This window comes from Periophthalmus magnuspinnatus, chromosome 9 (assembly GCF_009829125.3).
Source record: "Periophthalmus magnuspinnatus isolate fPerMag1 chromosome 9, fPerMag1.2.pri, whole genome shotgun sequence".
NCBI classification, from domain to species: Eukaryota; Metazoa; Chordata; class Actinopteri; order Gobiiformes; family Gobiidae; genus Periophthalmus; species Periophthalmus magnuspinnatus.
The window spans coordinates 13,334,312-13,347,951 of record NC_047134.1 but is presented as its reverse complement, the minus strand read 5'-3'; the positions used below and the strand labels follow the sequence as shown (position 1 = coordinate 13,347,951).

Genomic DNA, 13,640 nt, shown 5'->3' with positions numbered 1-13,640 from the left:
TAATACAGATTTGTGTATGGTATTCGCTGTTACAACTGCCCATTGCCTCCCCTCCTCTTTCATTTTAGTTCAAATCCTTAGAACAAGCTGTTCTCGCCACCTCCTCTCTTCCTTGTACCCTTCTGGTAACCATAGAGACCACAGTTGTCTGATATTTTTAAAAATCCTGACAGCTTTGGTGTCAATTAAGGCAGCTGGATCACAAAAGGTAAAGACTTGTATACTTGTACTAGACCCAGTTGCAATATTTGCCACATGTACGTAAACAAAATGTTAAATTTGTTATATGGTCTTAACAAGTGTTGGAGATTAAATTAGTACCTGTAAGACCTCTATATCAATTAGTAGGCTATGGAGAATAAAGCACAAAACCTATGATTTTAAAGGTGATTGGACAAAAAAATCTCTTTGGTTGAAATAAAGAAATCACAGATATATTTTGGTCAAAAACAGACACATTTTCATATTTTTTGCACATAGCACAACAATGAAGGCAAGTTAGTATTAACGCTCACATCTGACTACAAACATATGTTTAACATACAGCGATCAACTTTACTCATGCCTACAGCCAAAGCCTAAAAGGCAACTAAAGTGAGAAGCTATGTCCTTCATATTTTGTTGTATCTTAATATAAACATTTGCCACACAAACTGAATAATATTAAATTCCAAGTCCTGGTCAAAATTGTGCTCACCTTTATAATAAATAGACAGATGGTTGTGAGCCGAGTGAAAATATTAAAAGGCAGTAACTTGAGAAAACATGGCAAAGTGCAAAACGGCCTACTACAGAACTGACTGATGCCTGATTAATCAACTGAGGTGACAGAATTGCCATTTTTAATATTTGCAAATATATGGAATCATTATAATAGTTTGGAACCAGTGGGTAAATACTTGGCAACATTATGATCCAATGAGAGTATACTGCCTGTGAAGGAAAAATCCTCAGATCTGTTGATGAAGTCAAAGTTTGTGGATTATGTGTAGGTATCTAATGTCCGGATACAAAAGGTTGACCAGCAGAGCCAGCAGTCGAGGTCCATCCTTAAGACAGTGTCCAGGATGACGCATAAATTGGACTGCTTTATTAACACTTTCTTCAAACTCAGAATAGTGCTTATTGCTTGGCAAAGCTTCCAGTGCAGCCAGTGCCTACAAACCCCCCCCAAAAAACACAACATGCATTATTTTCACAAACAACCACAAAGTGTGAACACAGTTTGATTTGTAATATCTTCTACCTACTTGTTGTGCTTTCACAGAAAGATGCAGTTCAGCAGTGGGTTGAAGTCGCAGCTCAGACTCTGCCTCTGATGGCACCTGAATTGAAAGAAACATCGAGAGGCATCGTACCACCACTCTGAATCTAGAAATACAAAGCATTACATTTATTTATTAATATTTAAACAATTAATTAAACAAGTGATAAAATATGAAAACATACTTTTTTGAAACAGGGGATCGCTTTCCAAGACCTATAGCTCCAAGCAAGCCAGAGTTTAAGCGCTCCTCTCCCATCTGAAGCAACCTTGTTTGCAACCTCAACAGACCCATGACAACCCCCGACACCTCAGCATTTCCTGCCTGTGGCTGCAGCTGTTCATTTGACAGACAGAGAGTCTTATGCCACCAAAGAAACAGTTTGGCCTCATCGCTGGGTCCACTGTTGGAACACAAGAACTACTTCACCATAGTGTCAATAATGGAAACCATGGATAAGATAAAGAAGGGGTCAGACCTGGGGAACACCTGATTGGTCCATGTGTTGATTAAAGCCAAAATCCTCCGCTCATTGGCTGCAGTGTATTCACTGTTAAGGCGCTGGAGGATGAAGGCATAGAGTGTCAGGAAGCTCCCACCTGATTGGCTCTCAGACAGGAAGTCATCAATTGTGAGTTCGGGCACCTGAAGGGATGCCAACACAGGACCCCATCCAACAGATTCTTCTTCATCTTAAATAGGTGAAGAACACAATGAAAGTCACAAACAATCAGACAAAACAGAGCACATTGTTCAATAGAACCAACCATGATTAAAGTAAGCAGTGATGCAGGCCTCCATAATGCGTGTCATGTGTCTGACTGATGCCAAACACCGCGAGCAAGCTGTAAGAAGAGGTAGAACAGGAAAGCTCCTTCCCTTCCGGTCAAGCCAAGAAATGACATGAGCAGCTAGAGCCTCTCCAGTTGAGACGCCCACACCATTATGCAGAGTCAGTGCATCACTAAAGAGATTGCAAAATGCCATGTGTCGCTGCTCCAAGCCTGTTTCTATAGAGTAGAAATATGAGATGAGTTTTGAGAAAAATTAAGACTACAGAGTTATGGAAAAAAGACAACCTGGTGGGTTGAAAGTGACAATGCCTTCTAACAGTGTGTCAAGCTGGGTCTCCAGACTGTTCAGAGTAATGCTGCCTCCTTGTTCTAGAGTGACTAATGACTGAACACACCAACGTATGTATACTCCTGCTTTCAGTGTCTCCTCCTACAGATGAAAAAGCATTAGGTGGGCAAATAATTGGAGATTAAAATAGTTGATGATTTAAATCTCACCACATGCGGCTCAGCACTGAGGCTATGGTGTAGCCCAGCCGCGCTACGCAGTAATTTAAGTAACAGTTGAGGCGCAGAATCAGGACTGAGAAGGAGAGAAGGAGGGTAGTGGGTGCTGACATATCCCAGAATTCCTTGGTATGATGACAAATCCAAGCGCTGCCATGGCAGCGATATGGACTGGACCAACAAACTAAGTAATGGAGAATCCTGAAGAAGTCACAAAATGGACAAATAAGGAAATATGAAGTCTGTTGTAATCATAAGTTACACAAAACCGAAAGCTTACTTGTTGAATTAGAAGTTGCTCCTCTTTTGCAAGAAAAACAAGCATGTACAGCAGATAAACCAGCATATTGTGGGATTCCTTCTGAGCCTCTGATGTCAGAGATGGATGTGTTTGTAGGTGTTCACTTAAGACACTGACCCAATTCACATCACACAGAATTTCTCCCAGAAACAAAAAGCAACTTTTGGGGCTTCCTCTTTCAACCTGTTTAAGAGAGAAAAACTGTATTGTTTAAATAAATCCTTGTACATATTGGACATTTATGGACAATAATCATAATTAAAAATAGTAAAGGCTACATAAACCAAAATAGCAGTTCTATGCAGGTTGGAAATAACCTAACTGAGTAGTGAGTTAAAATAATTGGAAAAGGGCCTAATAATAGCACCAAGAGGTCATAAGTGAAGGCTCAAGTTAAGCAGCAACCTCACATTATGTAAGTCTAAATTTGACTGTAATGTTTAAGGTCAGAGTTCATGTGTCTGGTTGTGCCTCACGTTGAAGAACTGCTCCATGAGTTGAGTGTCTGGGTAAAGGTGTCTCCAGGGGAGGCTGCGGAGGTGTGTGTGATAGAGGTAGAGCAAGTATTCAGGGGTCCGGGGGGCAGTACAACTCCTACAGTACTGCATCATACACAGCCACAGGGCACCTCTCTGCCCAGGGAGCAAACGGTCTGGAAACAAAACAACATTTACAGTAAAGAGTCTTTTTTTTTAGCCATAGCAAACATTTGACAGCTGAGGCCTCACCTCTGAACTTGTGGTGCAAAGTCTCTGTCAGTTGAGTGTAAAGTCCAAACAAAGCTCTGGCAAGATTTGCATCGGTTTCCAGCCAGGGATAACACTTAACATTACTGGGAGGAACCAAAACATAATCTTAATAGAATAGGCATATTTATAACAGAAACTTCAAACATCTCATTATTAAGGTGCATATATATTCTATTCTGACATGTAAAGTAGAATTAATGCACTGAAATAACTAAAATTATTACCTGCCATCTTCAGTGTCCAAAGGGAAGATCCATGGACTAAATAACTTTACAATCTTACTGTGTAAGTTTTGCAAAGCTGAATAAAGAATGATCTCAAATTAAATATGTCATTAAGAAAATGTCCAGGATAATGACTTAAAAAGGTGCATTTATTACATTTTAATGTTTTGCTGCTGCCCACTGATTCTCTGGCACAGTTGCTTGCTTGTATGTTGATTAAACTACCAATCAAATGTTCCCAGAAGTACACAACTTCAGTGATGTAGGGAGCCCAAGCTGAATAAAGACCAAAACTGCGAAGATCACTTTTAGTGAGGCGACTTCGTAGGAAATATTCACTGAGCCATTCAATAGTTTCATCCACCTTTGAAAACAAGGAAACAAAATGAAAAAAATATGATAAAACATCTAATTGACAACCACACAAACATTCATTACCTGCTGAGGAGAGAGGCTGATGGAGGTTCTATAAGAAGAGGTTTGAGCACGACCAGAAGAATCTAAAATGTTTTGGACCTGTTCATCTTTGGTCTTAAAGTTGTGTAATAAAGGTAGGCAGCCCAGCACACGCAAAGTCACCTTCCAACACTCTGGACTCAGTAACTGGTCAGATGAGCCTTAGAAAATGTATACACATTCAAATAAAGATAACGTATTTTGTACACTTTTCATCTTTCATCATGATGGGACTAATGATTATCATTCGGCATATTTTTAACATGTTGAGGAAACACTTACTGTTCATGAGCAGACGTAGACAGTCACTGTAGTGGTCAGGAAAATGATGGCGTAAAATCAGAGTCCAGTGTTTGGTGAACACATGGAATGGTGTAAGAAGTTCCTTTTCAGGTTCTTTGCCACACACACACAGCGCACCATGAACTAACTCCAGCAAACGCGTCCTCTCAGAAAAGATGGGATTTGTTTCAGTGAGCCACTGGATTAGGTCAAACTGCCAAGGAAGAGGAAAATGCACCCTTGATGCTTATGTTTTTTGGTAATAATTTACTGGGTGTATGATGAAGAACTAACCTTAGTGAGCAGCATAAATATGACATCAGTGGTGTCAAGGTCAAGGGATGTCACCACATCTTGGTACAAAAACACAAGCTGATCCGGTGCAGCGTTCGGTGTAAAGAATGGAGAAATGAGAGGGCACAAACGTCTTTGCCCTAGGATGGTTTTCAAAACTCGGCCACACTCTGCCGCATTGCCCTGGATAAATACCTAGGCACAAAGGGTAAATATCACAGTAAAATCATCATACCTCACAAAACAGTAGTGATAAACAGATAATAGTAGATCTGATTTGTCAAACATCTGAATAAGTGGTTCTCAACATAATGTTAAGTCCAAAGGCTAAATAGAGGAGTATGTGCTCAGTAAAGAAACCTCAACGTTGGTTATTAGCTAATTTGTTTTGAAAGTTTCACACGCAGCGTTTCCATCCCTCCTGCCTCTTGGAATATATATGTGCTGGAGTGCATTGCTTTGAACCTGTCCTAGGATCTCTGCACAGGAAGAGAAGTACTGCCGTGTCGGGGGATGCCGCAATGTATCTTCACACACAAAGGAGACCACCTGGTAGAATGTGGCCACACCAACATGCTGCACAGTGGGCAATTTCTGAGCCTTGTACAAATTCACCAGAGCCCTGAACACAATAATGCACAGTTAATTTATAATAATGGCAACTGAACTATATTTTATCTATTTGATTTTACTGACGTGATAAAATTCTCCGTGTGAACAGCTGCCTGGGCCAAACCCTGATGAGGTGGGGCCATGGCATCTGTTTGAAGCTTCTTAATATCCCGACGCAGTGAAGCTATCTGAGAATGTACTGCTTCTTGTTTTTGAAGTTTTTCACACTACATTGTTTTGCACACACAAACAGTTAAAGACATATTCAATTTCTATAATGCATCTAGTAGTAATAAATTCTGTTCTTACAGACACAGTGATATTAGCAGGTCCCTGGCAAGGTTGACCCCCTTTTCCTTTACATTCAAGGGTCATGGTGACTTGCTCAGGTCTGTTTTTATACAACAGAGGGAGACTCTCCAGTAGCTCTAGCTCCAATGCCACCTGCTGAGCTTCGCAGGCTACTGCAAGCCTGGCATCAAATATAAATACTATAAGTACTATCTCATTAACATTATTATACAGAGAGGAAAATAAATTATGTTATGAGGTTGTAAAGTACCTCGCTTGATCCTGTAGAATGCCAAGATCCTGTTTCAAAAGTTCAGCAGCAGCTCTCGAGTCTGTGAGACATTTTGTGGGAATATCAGCCACTGGCACTTTCTGCGGCTGCAGCTCTGGAGCCGGCTGAGGGACTGGATGCTTTTGTAAGTTTTCTAATATTCGTTCCCTTGCTGTAAATTACAACAGAAACATGAAGATCTTCTCTAAGATTACATTTTAACAGCAAAAATGTATTTTTTTGTTAAGTTGTTTCCTGACTGGTGTTGCCTAGGCAAATAACCTCCCTCTACTCCAACTGACCATATCCCATGCTTATCTCACACAAACTCATTCACTACATTTCTAAAACAACTCTTTTGTTTTGCCTAGACCTGATGGAAAATAAAACAATTACTATTTTGCACAATTAACATGAATTTCAATGCAGTATATTTTCCATAAATGGAACAAATTTTACAAACCATTATTGAAGCTTGTGTAGTCAGGCAAAGTGTGGCTTTGAGCTTGGAGAAAGGTCGGTTCACTCTGCACCTTTTCCCACAAAGACCGCACCTCTATTCCATCATAATGCAGACGTTCTTGGTCTATAAACTCCAGCCAGGGCACCTTAAATAAGACATACCAAAACATGAACAAAATCAGGCAATGATTACAAGGTTGAGTAAGCCAATACTGACTTGTTGTCGCTGCATAACTTGTGCAAGTCGGTGGGGTTCATATTCAGGAGGAAGAGAGGGCAGGTAAACCTCCTGTTTTTGCAACATCTCATCATCCAACCATAAACCAAAAACCCCAAACAACCTGTGAACAGTCTGGTCAGATTAGTTCTGTGTAGCAGTACACATGTTTGTAACATTCAAAGTTTTACCTGACTAGCTCTGTGTGAAGCTTTGGTGAGGTGAGGTAAGGTGGTTGAAGGTTGCCAGGACTTTCATCACCTTGACTGTCCGATGATGGCATTTGTGGAGGGGGGACCCTAAGAGCCTGACTTGCTGCATGATGAAAATCTGAGACTTCTTGAATTTTCTGTCTTAAATCTTTAAGAAGGGCTACTTGTGAAGAAGACAGGAAGAATCTCTGCCCAATGCATCCCCCTGCAGCGAGTCTGTCAAATAGAACATGCTGACTTAATTACAGACCTGACCCTTTTTTCTAGTGAGTACACATCATACCCATACTCCGGCCCGGGCTGTCGCAGGTAAAGCTGCAGGAACTTCTGCCACACCAAAGGAAGAAGAGGGTGATCTGGGGGAGTTGCCACAGCCTGACAGGCCCAACGATAAATTTGCATTCGCTGCAAAGATGGGGTCACAGGCAACTTGAGCCTCTGCTGCGCCTTCTGGCTCAGACAACATAAACCCCACAATTTAGACATTGGACAGTACTCATTTGGGAGATAACCTTTTTAAAGTATTATCTTTTCCTATTTTTCTTGATTTTTTTTTTTACCTTCCAGGCTTGTTCTGGTGAGAGGTTGAGGTCTGTGAGAAGCTCTTGTTCAACGCATCTTCTGAGTTGGGAGTCTTCCTCAAACACACCCTCCATATTCAGCACAAGCCAAGCAAACCACACCTGTATGTTCGCCTAATGTTTAGGTTCTTTTCAGATGATACACAAATCATATAATGTTGAGAATGTTACCTCTGCACTCAATGACTGGCCTTCAATAAAGGAAGGTGTTGCATTTCCAGAAAACCAGCCAACAATAGAAGAGAGCACACCCCGCTCTCCATGGAACCCTAAGGCGGTCTGTAAAATACAATTTATACAGTTAAAACACATGTAAAATTGACATGTGCATTTTTAAGTCATACATAACTTCATAATAATGCAAAATCCAACCTTGTGTTGTTGATACAGTAGTTTCTGTACACACTCCTCCTGGTGGTGAGTGAATGCAGCAGATGTGATTTGATCCATGAGGAAAAGGACGGTTTTGTCTCTGTACCACATATTCTGCTGAGTCAACAAACTGACCCAAAACTCCAGTACTGCTGCAGCACCAACACGGCCAGGCCGAGAACTTTCTATAACATGGCTCTGCGTCAATAAATAATTAATAAAAAAATGTCAATTAATATAAAACCAACAGCCCATTTAACTTGCATCCTGTGACAAACCTGTATGACACTGTTTAACAGTCGGACATTGTCTCCATAAGTGTTTCCTGTGAACAGAGGCGCCACTCTGTGCGTGACCTGCTGCGTGACGCCTTGAGGACAAACACTGTCGCACTGCAAGAATGTTTGTATGCAACTTACAAACCTGGAATAAATAAATGGGAAAAATACCTCATCTGTGAATAATATTTATTCATTTATTTATCAAAATCCTTTAAAATATGCAAAATATTTTACTGTGAGTTGTTCAGCAGGTAGAAGCTGAGGTGGTACGTTGGGGGTAAAATGTTGTCGAGTAGATGCACAGCAGCTCTCAAATGACGAGATTGGATCAGATTTTTTAGTAAAACGACACCATCAGTGCAAAAACTTTCCAAACTGATGATAAAAAAGTATTACTTAATAAATTGTTATAAAAAGTTATCTGATATATTACAGATATCCTACAAACCTATGTCCCACTGCTGTCATGGCAAGAGAAATATAACTTCCAATGGGGAGGCCTGATTTTACCGCTCTGAGAACAGGGTGCATGCTGGGAGTGTGTGTCAGTTCTGGAGGTGGATTTGAGGCTAAAGCTGGGACTGACCAAGCTCCTTTAGGCGTTTGGGCATTTCCATGAAGTTTCAGCCTAAGCAGTAGTTGCCATGCCCACTGACTGAATGATGCCTCAGGAGACACGCCTAAACGAAGGACACTTGCAAGATAAGATACCTGAAAAAGTAACATAGAACACAACAATTTATATTACATAGTATATTTGCATTTGACACTTTCAAATATCACAAGGTTTTACCTGTTTGATTCCCTCTGATATGAGGCCAGTGTATGCTTTATCAGTAAGGTACTTCTGATAGGCCTCAGCCACCAACAGAGCAACCTCACTATGAAGAGAAGATGGTAAGGCCAATCTTCCATCCTGTGAAACAAAAAGGCCTTGTCTTCAGTTGTAACTGAGAAATTAGAAACATATTCTCAAGGCAAAAAATACCTGCGTGTACCCCCAGTTGAGACCTTCAAGTATTACACACGCTAGACGGTTTTCTACAGCAGAAAGTGGATGTTGGAGCAACCAACTACCAATGACACAAATCTCCTCTGGACAAGGCTGCCATAGGCTTAAAGGCAGTTCTTTAAATAAGTACAGGGCCACCTTAAGCACAAAATAAGAACATAGAAAGCTTTATAAATTAGGTACCGGTATATACATTTTATAAGAATACATGTCAATACCAACCATTCCCACGGTTTGTATGGTGTCTCTCAGCCTCTCCAGCAGCATAGAGATAATGAAGGGGTGTGCTGTGGCAATGGCAGCAAGAAGCTCTCGTCCAACTTTAGAGTACATTTCTCGGGTAATCATGCTTACATAAGACACCTAAAATAAGAGCATTGCCAACTAAAAACCTCCAGAAGTACATTTCAAATACAAATTACTTATATTTTTAAATGACAATATTATACCTGGTATATGAGCAAAGTCACTGTTTTAATGAAGGCACGATCAACATGCTGCATGGGTGTGGCCATATGTGCAAGTGCAGTGAGAAGGGAGATGCCATCGGAGCTGTTGACTTCACAAAGCCACTGCTCAAACTGCTCCTGGTGTTGAGGATCTGAAAAAGAGACATTGTGAGATCACAAACTTGCAGAGCATTTGATTACCCTCTGCATTAAGTGTACTGGACACATGCGTTCATTAATCAGCTCGAAATAAATAAATAAATAAATAAAATTAAATACTTTTTTTTTTGTATTTATGGCTAACAATGAAGTGTAGTACCTTGGAGAGCCTGGATGCAGAGATTTGTATCTTTTGCACAGGCCATGGTTTCTTGCCCTGTTGTTTCTGCACACTGCATGACATACAGGACCTTCCATAGCATTGAGCTGGACAGAGTCCCATAGGGCATCGCTGACATAAACAACCAAATACCTAATCTGTGGGAAGAGCAAACAATATTAAAGGGCAAGTTTAACAAAGAAATAATAATAACATAATCATATGTACTAATATAAGAAAACTACCTCTTGTTTCTGAGAACATGCAATACAGCTCTGAGGAAGACATGATCATATTCCAGCTGTAACTTCTCCAATGACAATGAATGCACTTGGGAGTTAGACCCCTCTTCACCAGTAATACTCACATACTGGGCCCAATGGTCACTTACATAGCACACTGTCGTTCTGTAGAAGATACATTTCATTATTAATATTGATTACTGAGGTGTATTTGCACAATATACTTACCTTATAATGTGACCAATTCGTTTGACCAACTGTCTGTACCGTGCTCTGTTGTAAGTTTGCAAACCAACAGCTAGTATTTCAATGAGGGAAGAAGCAAATGCAAACATGCGCATCATTTTCTGACTGGAGCAGGCTTGTGGCTCATAAACACCTGGAATGGATGCACCATATGCTTCAGTATGAATTTGAAGTCAAACATTTGGTCCAGAGAATGTGAATACAGAGAGAATGTGAATACAGTACATGCATACCCTGTTTACTCATTCCCAACATGTGAGAGTAGAGCTGCTGGAAAGGAAACTGGTTGAGCAAAGCTATTAGATCTTCTTCACATAACAGCAACCAACTAGTCTCTGGATTTTCATCCTAAAAAACAAAAGATTGAGAAAAAAAATGTGTGAGTGAAAAAACAAAGGTGTTTATCCTTCATAACTACCTCTTCTCCTCCTTCATCAACTAATGTCCAGTTCCCAGATTCTGGACCAGAAGATGAGGCGCTCTGACTTTCACATGGCTTCAGATGGCTGAGAAATTCTTCTCGATGTCTACAATATAATGAGGCGATTATATAAAAAGAAAGAAATACACTGATCTGAGGCAAGAAATGATTATTTACCGAGCAGGGGACATAAAAATGGACAACGCTTGCATGAAATCTTGTACTCCAGAAGTATTTTTCCAAACTTGAATCTGATGTTTGGAATCAGAAATTAATATGCTTAATTATATAATTAATATGCGGGTTGATTCTTACTCAAATAACCACTGCCAAACAAACCTGCAGAAAATGCGCAGCCCACTTTGCCACTCCTGCAGGGCAACATAACAAATGGCACAGTAGGTAAAGATGTTCTCCTGACCCTCCATTGAGGAGGACTCCAACCTGAATGACAAGCAAATAGGATCAGTACTATTACAGATGATTTAGGACATGGCCAACAATAATGGTGTTTACCAGTCTTTCCAACCAATGATGAATATCTGTCTGAAACTGCGAATCATCCAGGACTCTACGTAGAAAACTGAACAAAACACTTATGGCCTCTTTTAAAGGTCGAAGAGATGAAGGCTGGTTCTGTGAGCATGAACAATCTAACAAAAGACATATTTTAACAGATGTGTGATGAAAAGGTATTTTATGTATCTTTTTGAAACTAAACTAAATTGTTTCAAACCTTTTAAAAGGCGATACAAATAGGACTCCACTTGGAGACGGGACAGTAGAGCAGTGTAAGCATGCAATGCCACCTTTTGATGAAGCAGCTCTCTGCGTGTTTCTAACTGTCTTTTTAGTTCAATAAGAACATTTTCATTAAAGTCTGCCTGTTGGAATCGGTGGTATCCACATACTTTAGTCTGGTCTGCACATACTCCCTGAGAAAAAGAAATGTTCAGGTCACTTATCTATAAATATATTATGCAGTATTATATTGCATTATATTACAAACCTGAAGTGTAAGCTGTTCGTCTCTGAAACTCCAGAGTCGGTTCTGTGTGCTTTTGCAATCAGAGGACAGTGTATGCAGCTGGGCATGTGACTGTGTTAGTTGTCTTCGACAGCGCCAGTAGTTCTGTAACAGTTCAGTCAATTCATGGTTTTCTTGCCTAGCGAGAGTACAGAATTGGGTCGCACACACTTCAACACCCTCTAGCCACGAACGCAGGCCTCCACCAGGCTCCCAGACACTTAGCTGCTCAAGTGAGAAAGGCTGTGAAGATATTCCATATGATTTGTTACATAATGTTTAAGTACAAATCTCAATTTTTATGTAAAATGTACCTGAACTTCTGGAGCTGTTTTGGGTAATTCTGGATAAAGTTTACTTCTTGAGATCTCTGCGACGATTTCAATGGGCTGTAGACTTGGTGGGGAGGACTCTTGTTCTGCAAGGGCCAAAACCGCAGGCCCCCGACCAGAGATTTTAGATGCTTCTTCACAGAAAGGTACTACATGGTGCTCCTGCAGAGTGGGTAGAGACGGGTACAAAGCAGAAGCACATGGGGCGGTTGGGGTTTCAAATAGTGAGGAGGTACAAGTTTTGCTCCACGATTGTTCATCTGATTTCAGCTCAAGTGTCTTTGGTGTAAGTTCTCCCACATCATTATTTAGCTCTTCTTTGGAACTATAAACAAAGACATTAATTTCTGAGCATTTGTCAGATAATTCATCCTCGGACTTGGAAATAATCGCAAATGATGCTTGTGACTGCTGGTCAGATGACTCATCTTGAAGCTTGACTTTCTGTGACAAAGTCTGTTCCTCTTGCTTATCCTCTGGCTCTTGTGGAGGGTTAAGGGTCTCTGGGTCCTGATAAGGCAGACTAAGGGGGATATCAGTAAAATCTGATGTGCAGGCTTCATCTGCTACACTTATGGGAATAGCCTCTCTTTTTTCTTCGTCACTTTGCTTTGGCTTCCTGGCCAGCTGGGATTGAACACATTCACATCAATGATATATTTAGATTTAAAGTGAACATCAACAATAAATATTCTTTATTTTACCTGAGATTTGCCACTGTTTTTTGTCTTGGTCTTCTTTGGCCGGACGGCCTCCATACTAACCAACTGTCTTTAGCGTTGTAATAACATTGATATAATTGCTTGTAAGGCTAGTTATAACTAAGAGTAACTCTACCACAGGTAATGGAACATAAACGAGTACAAAACATAAACGATACGAGTTGATGTAGAGTTAAATCAAGCTACGTTTGTCTGTGGTATCAAGATAAACCTGTCAGCACCAGTAAGTACAAGAAAACAGAAACATCGTGGCCATGTCACGGACAGCGACAAGAAATACCATAACATTTGTATGCAGCGTTACTTCCCGGAATGGAGCCAACCTGTGTCACTGCAGATAAACACCATTTACACAACAAACACGCTCCGTTACAGCGCGGCTCTGCCGACTGCAGGTTAGGCGGAACTTTCACTTTTCAATTGAATGTTCCTCCGTCCATAATTTCGTGTTCTTAGTCAAAATACATTACATTACGCGGATTTATGAAACGAGAAAGAATCTCTTGGCTGGTCAGCTGTCATTTGTTTTGTTTTTCTCTAAGAACTCCTATCGCAATCAGATCACGTGACCTCTCCGCCGAGATGGAAGCCGTGTAGGTTCAAATACATTGGCGTTTGGAAAAGAGGCACAGGGCTACTAGGCTGTTTCCTGTGTGTGCTGTTCTGTAATCAGTTTTACACATTTTATTGTTAATGATC

At 40.5% G+C, this 13,640-nt stretch overlaps 1 protein-coding gene across 1 annotated transcript; it reads right to left on the bottom strand.

The window, feature by feature from the left end:
- Positions 1 to 403: 403 nt before the first annotated feature.
- Positions 404 to 13,494, bottom strand: epg5 (ectopic P-granules autophagy protein 5 homolog (C. elegans)). Its single transcript, XM_033971915.2, has 45 exons — positions 12,924 to 13,494; positions 12,202 to 12,846; positions 11,870 to 12,130; positions 11,597 to 11,795; positions 11,377 to 11,513; positions 11,200 to 11,304; positions 11,038 to 11,111; positions 10,858 to 10,966; positions 10,673 to 10,787; positions 10,422 to 10,572; positions 10,197 to 10,358; positions 9,952 to 10,109; positions 9,633 to 9,784; positions 9,406 to 9,546; positions 9,160 to 9,321; positions 8,965 to 9,087; positions 8,620 to 8,882; positions 8,406 to 8,546; positions 8,169 to 8,313; positions 7,891 to 8,088; positions 7,690 to 7,797; positions 7,498 to 7,620; positions 7,221 to 7,387; positions 6,917 to 7,153; positions 6,726 to 6,849; positions 6,510 to 6,654; positions 6,047 to 6,218; positions 5,794 to 5,956; positions 5,569 to 5,711; positions 5,338 to 5,494; positions 4,873 to 5,067; positions 4,579 to 4,792; positions 4,279 to 4,457; positions 3,997 to 4,204; positions 3,841 to 3,916; positions 3,596 to 3,699; positions 3,344 to 3,519; positions 2,847 to 3,050; positions 2,558 to 2,767; positions 2,345 to 2,489; positions 2,033 to 2,275; positions 1,744 to 1,957; positions 1,450 to 1,668; positions 1,251 to 1,371; positions 404 to 1,157 (listed from the first exon to the last, which is right to left on the bottom strand). Exons 1-45 carry the CDS (start codon positions 12,975 to 12,977, stop codon positions 969 to 971), a joined length of 7,731 nt encoding a protein of 2,576 aa, XP_033827806.1. The 5' UTR covers positions 12,978 to 13,494; the 3' UTR covers positions 404 to 968.
- Positions 13,495 to 13,640: the final 146 nt, after the last annotated feature.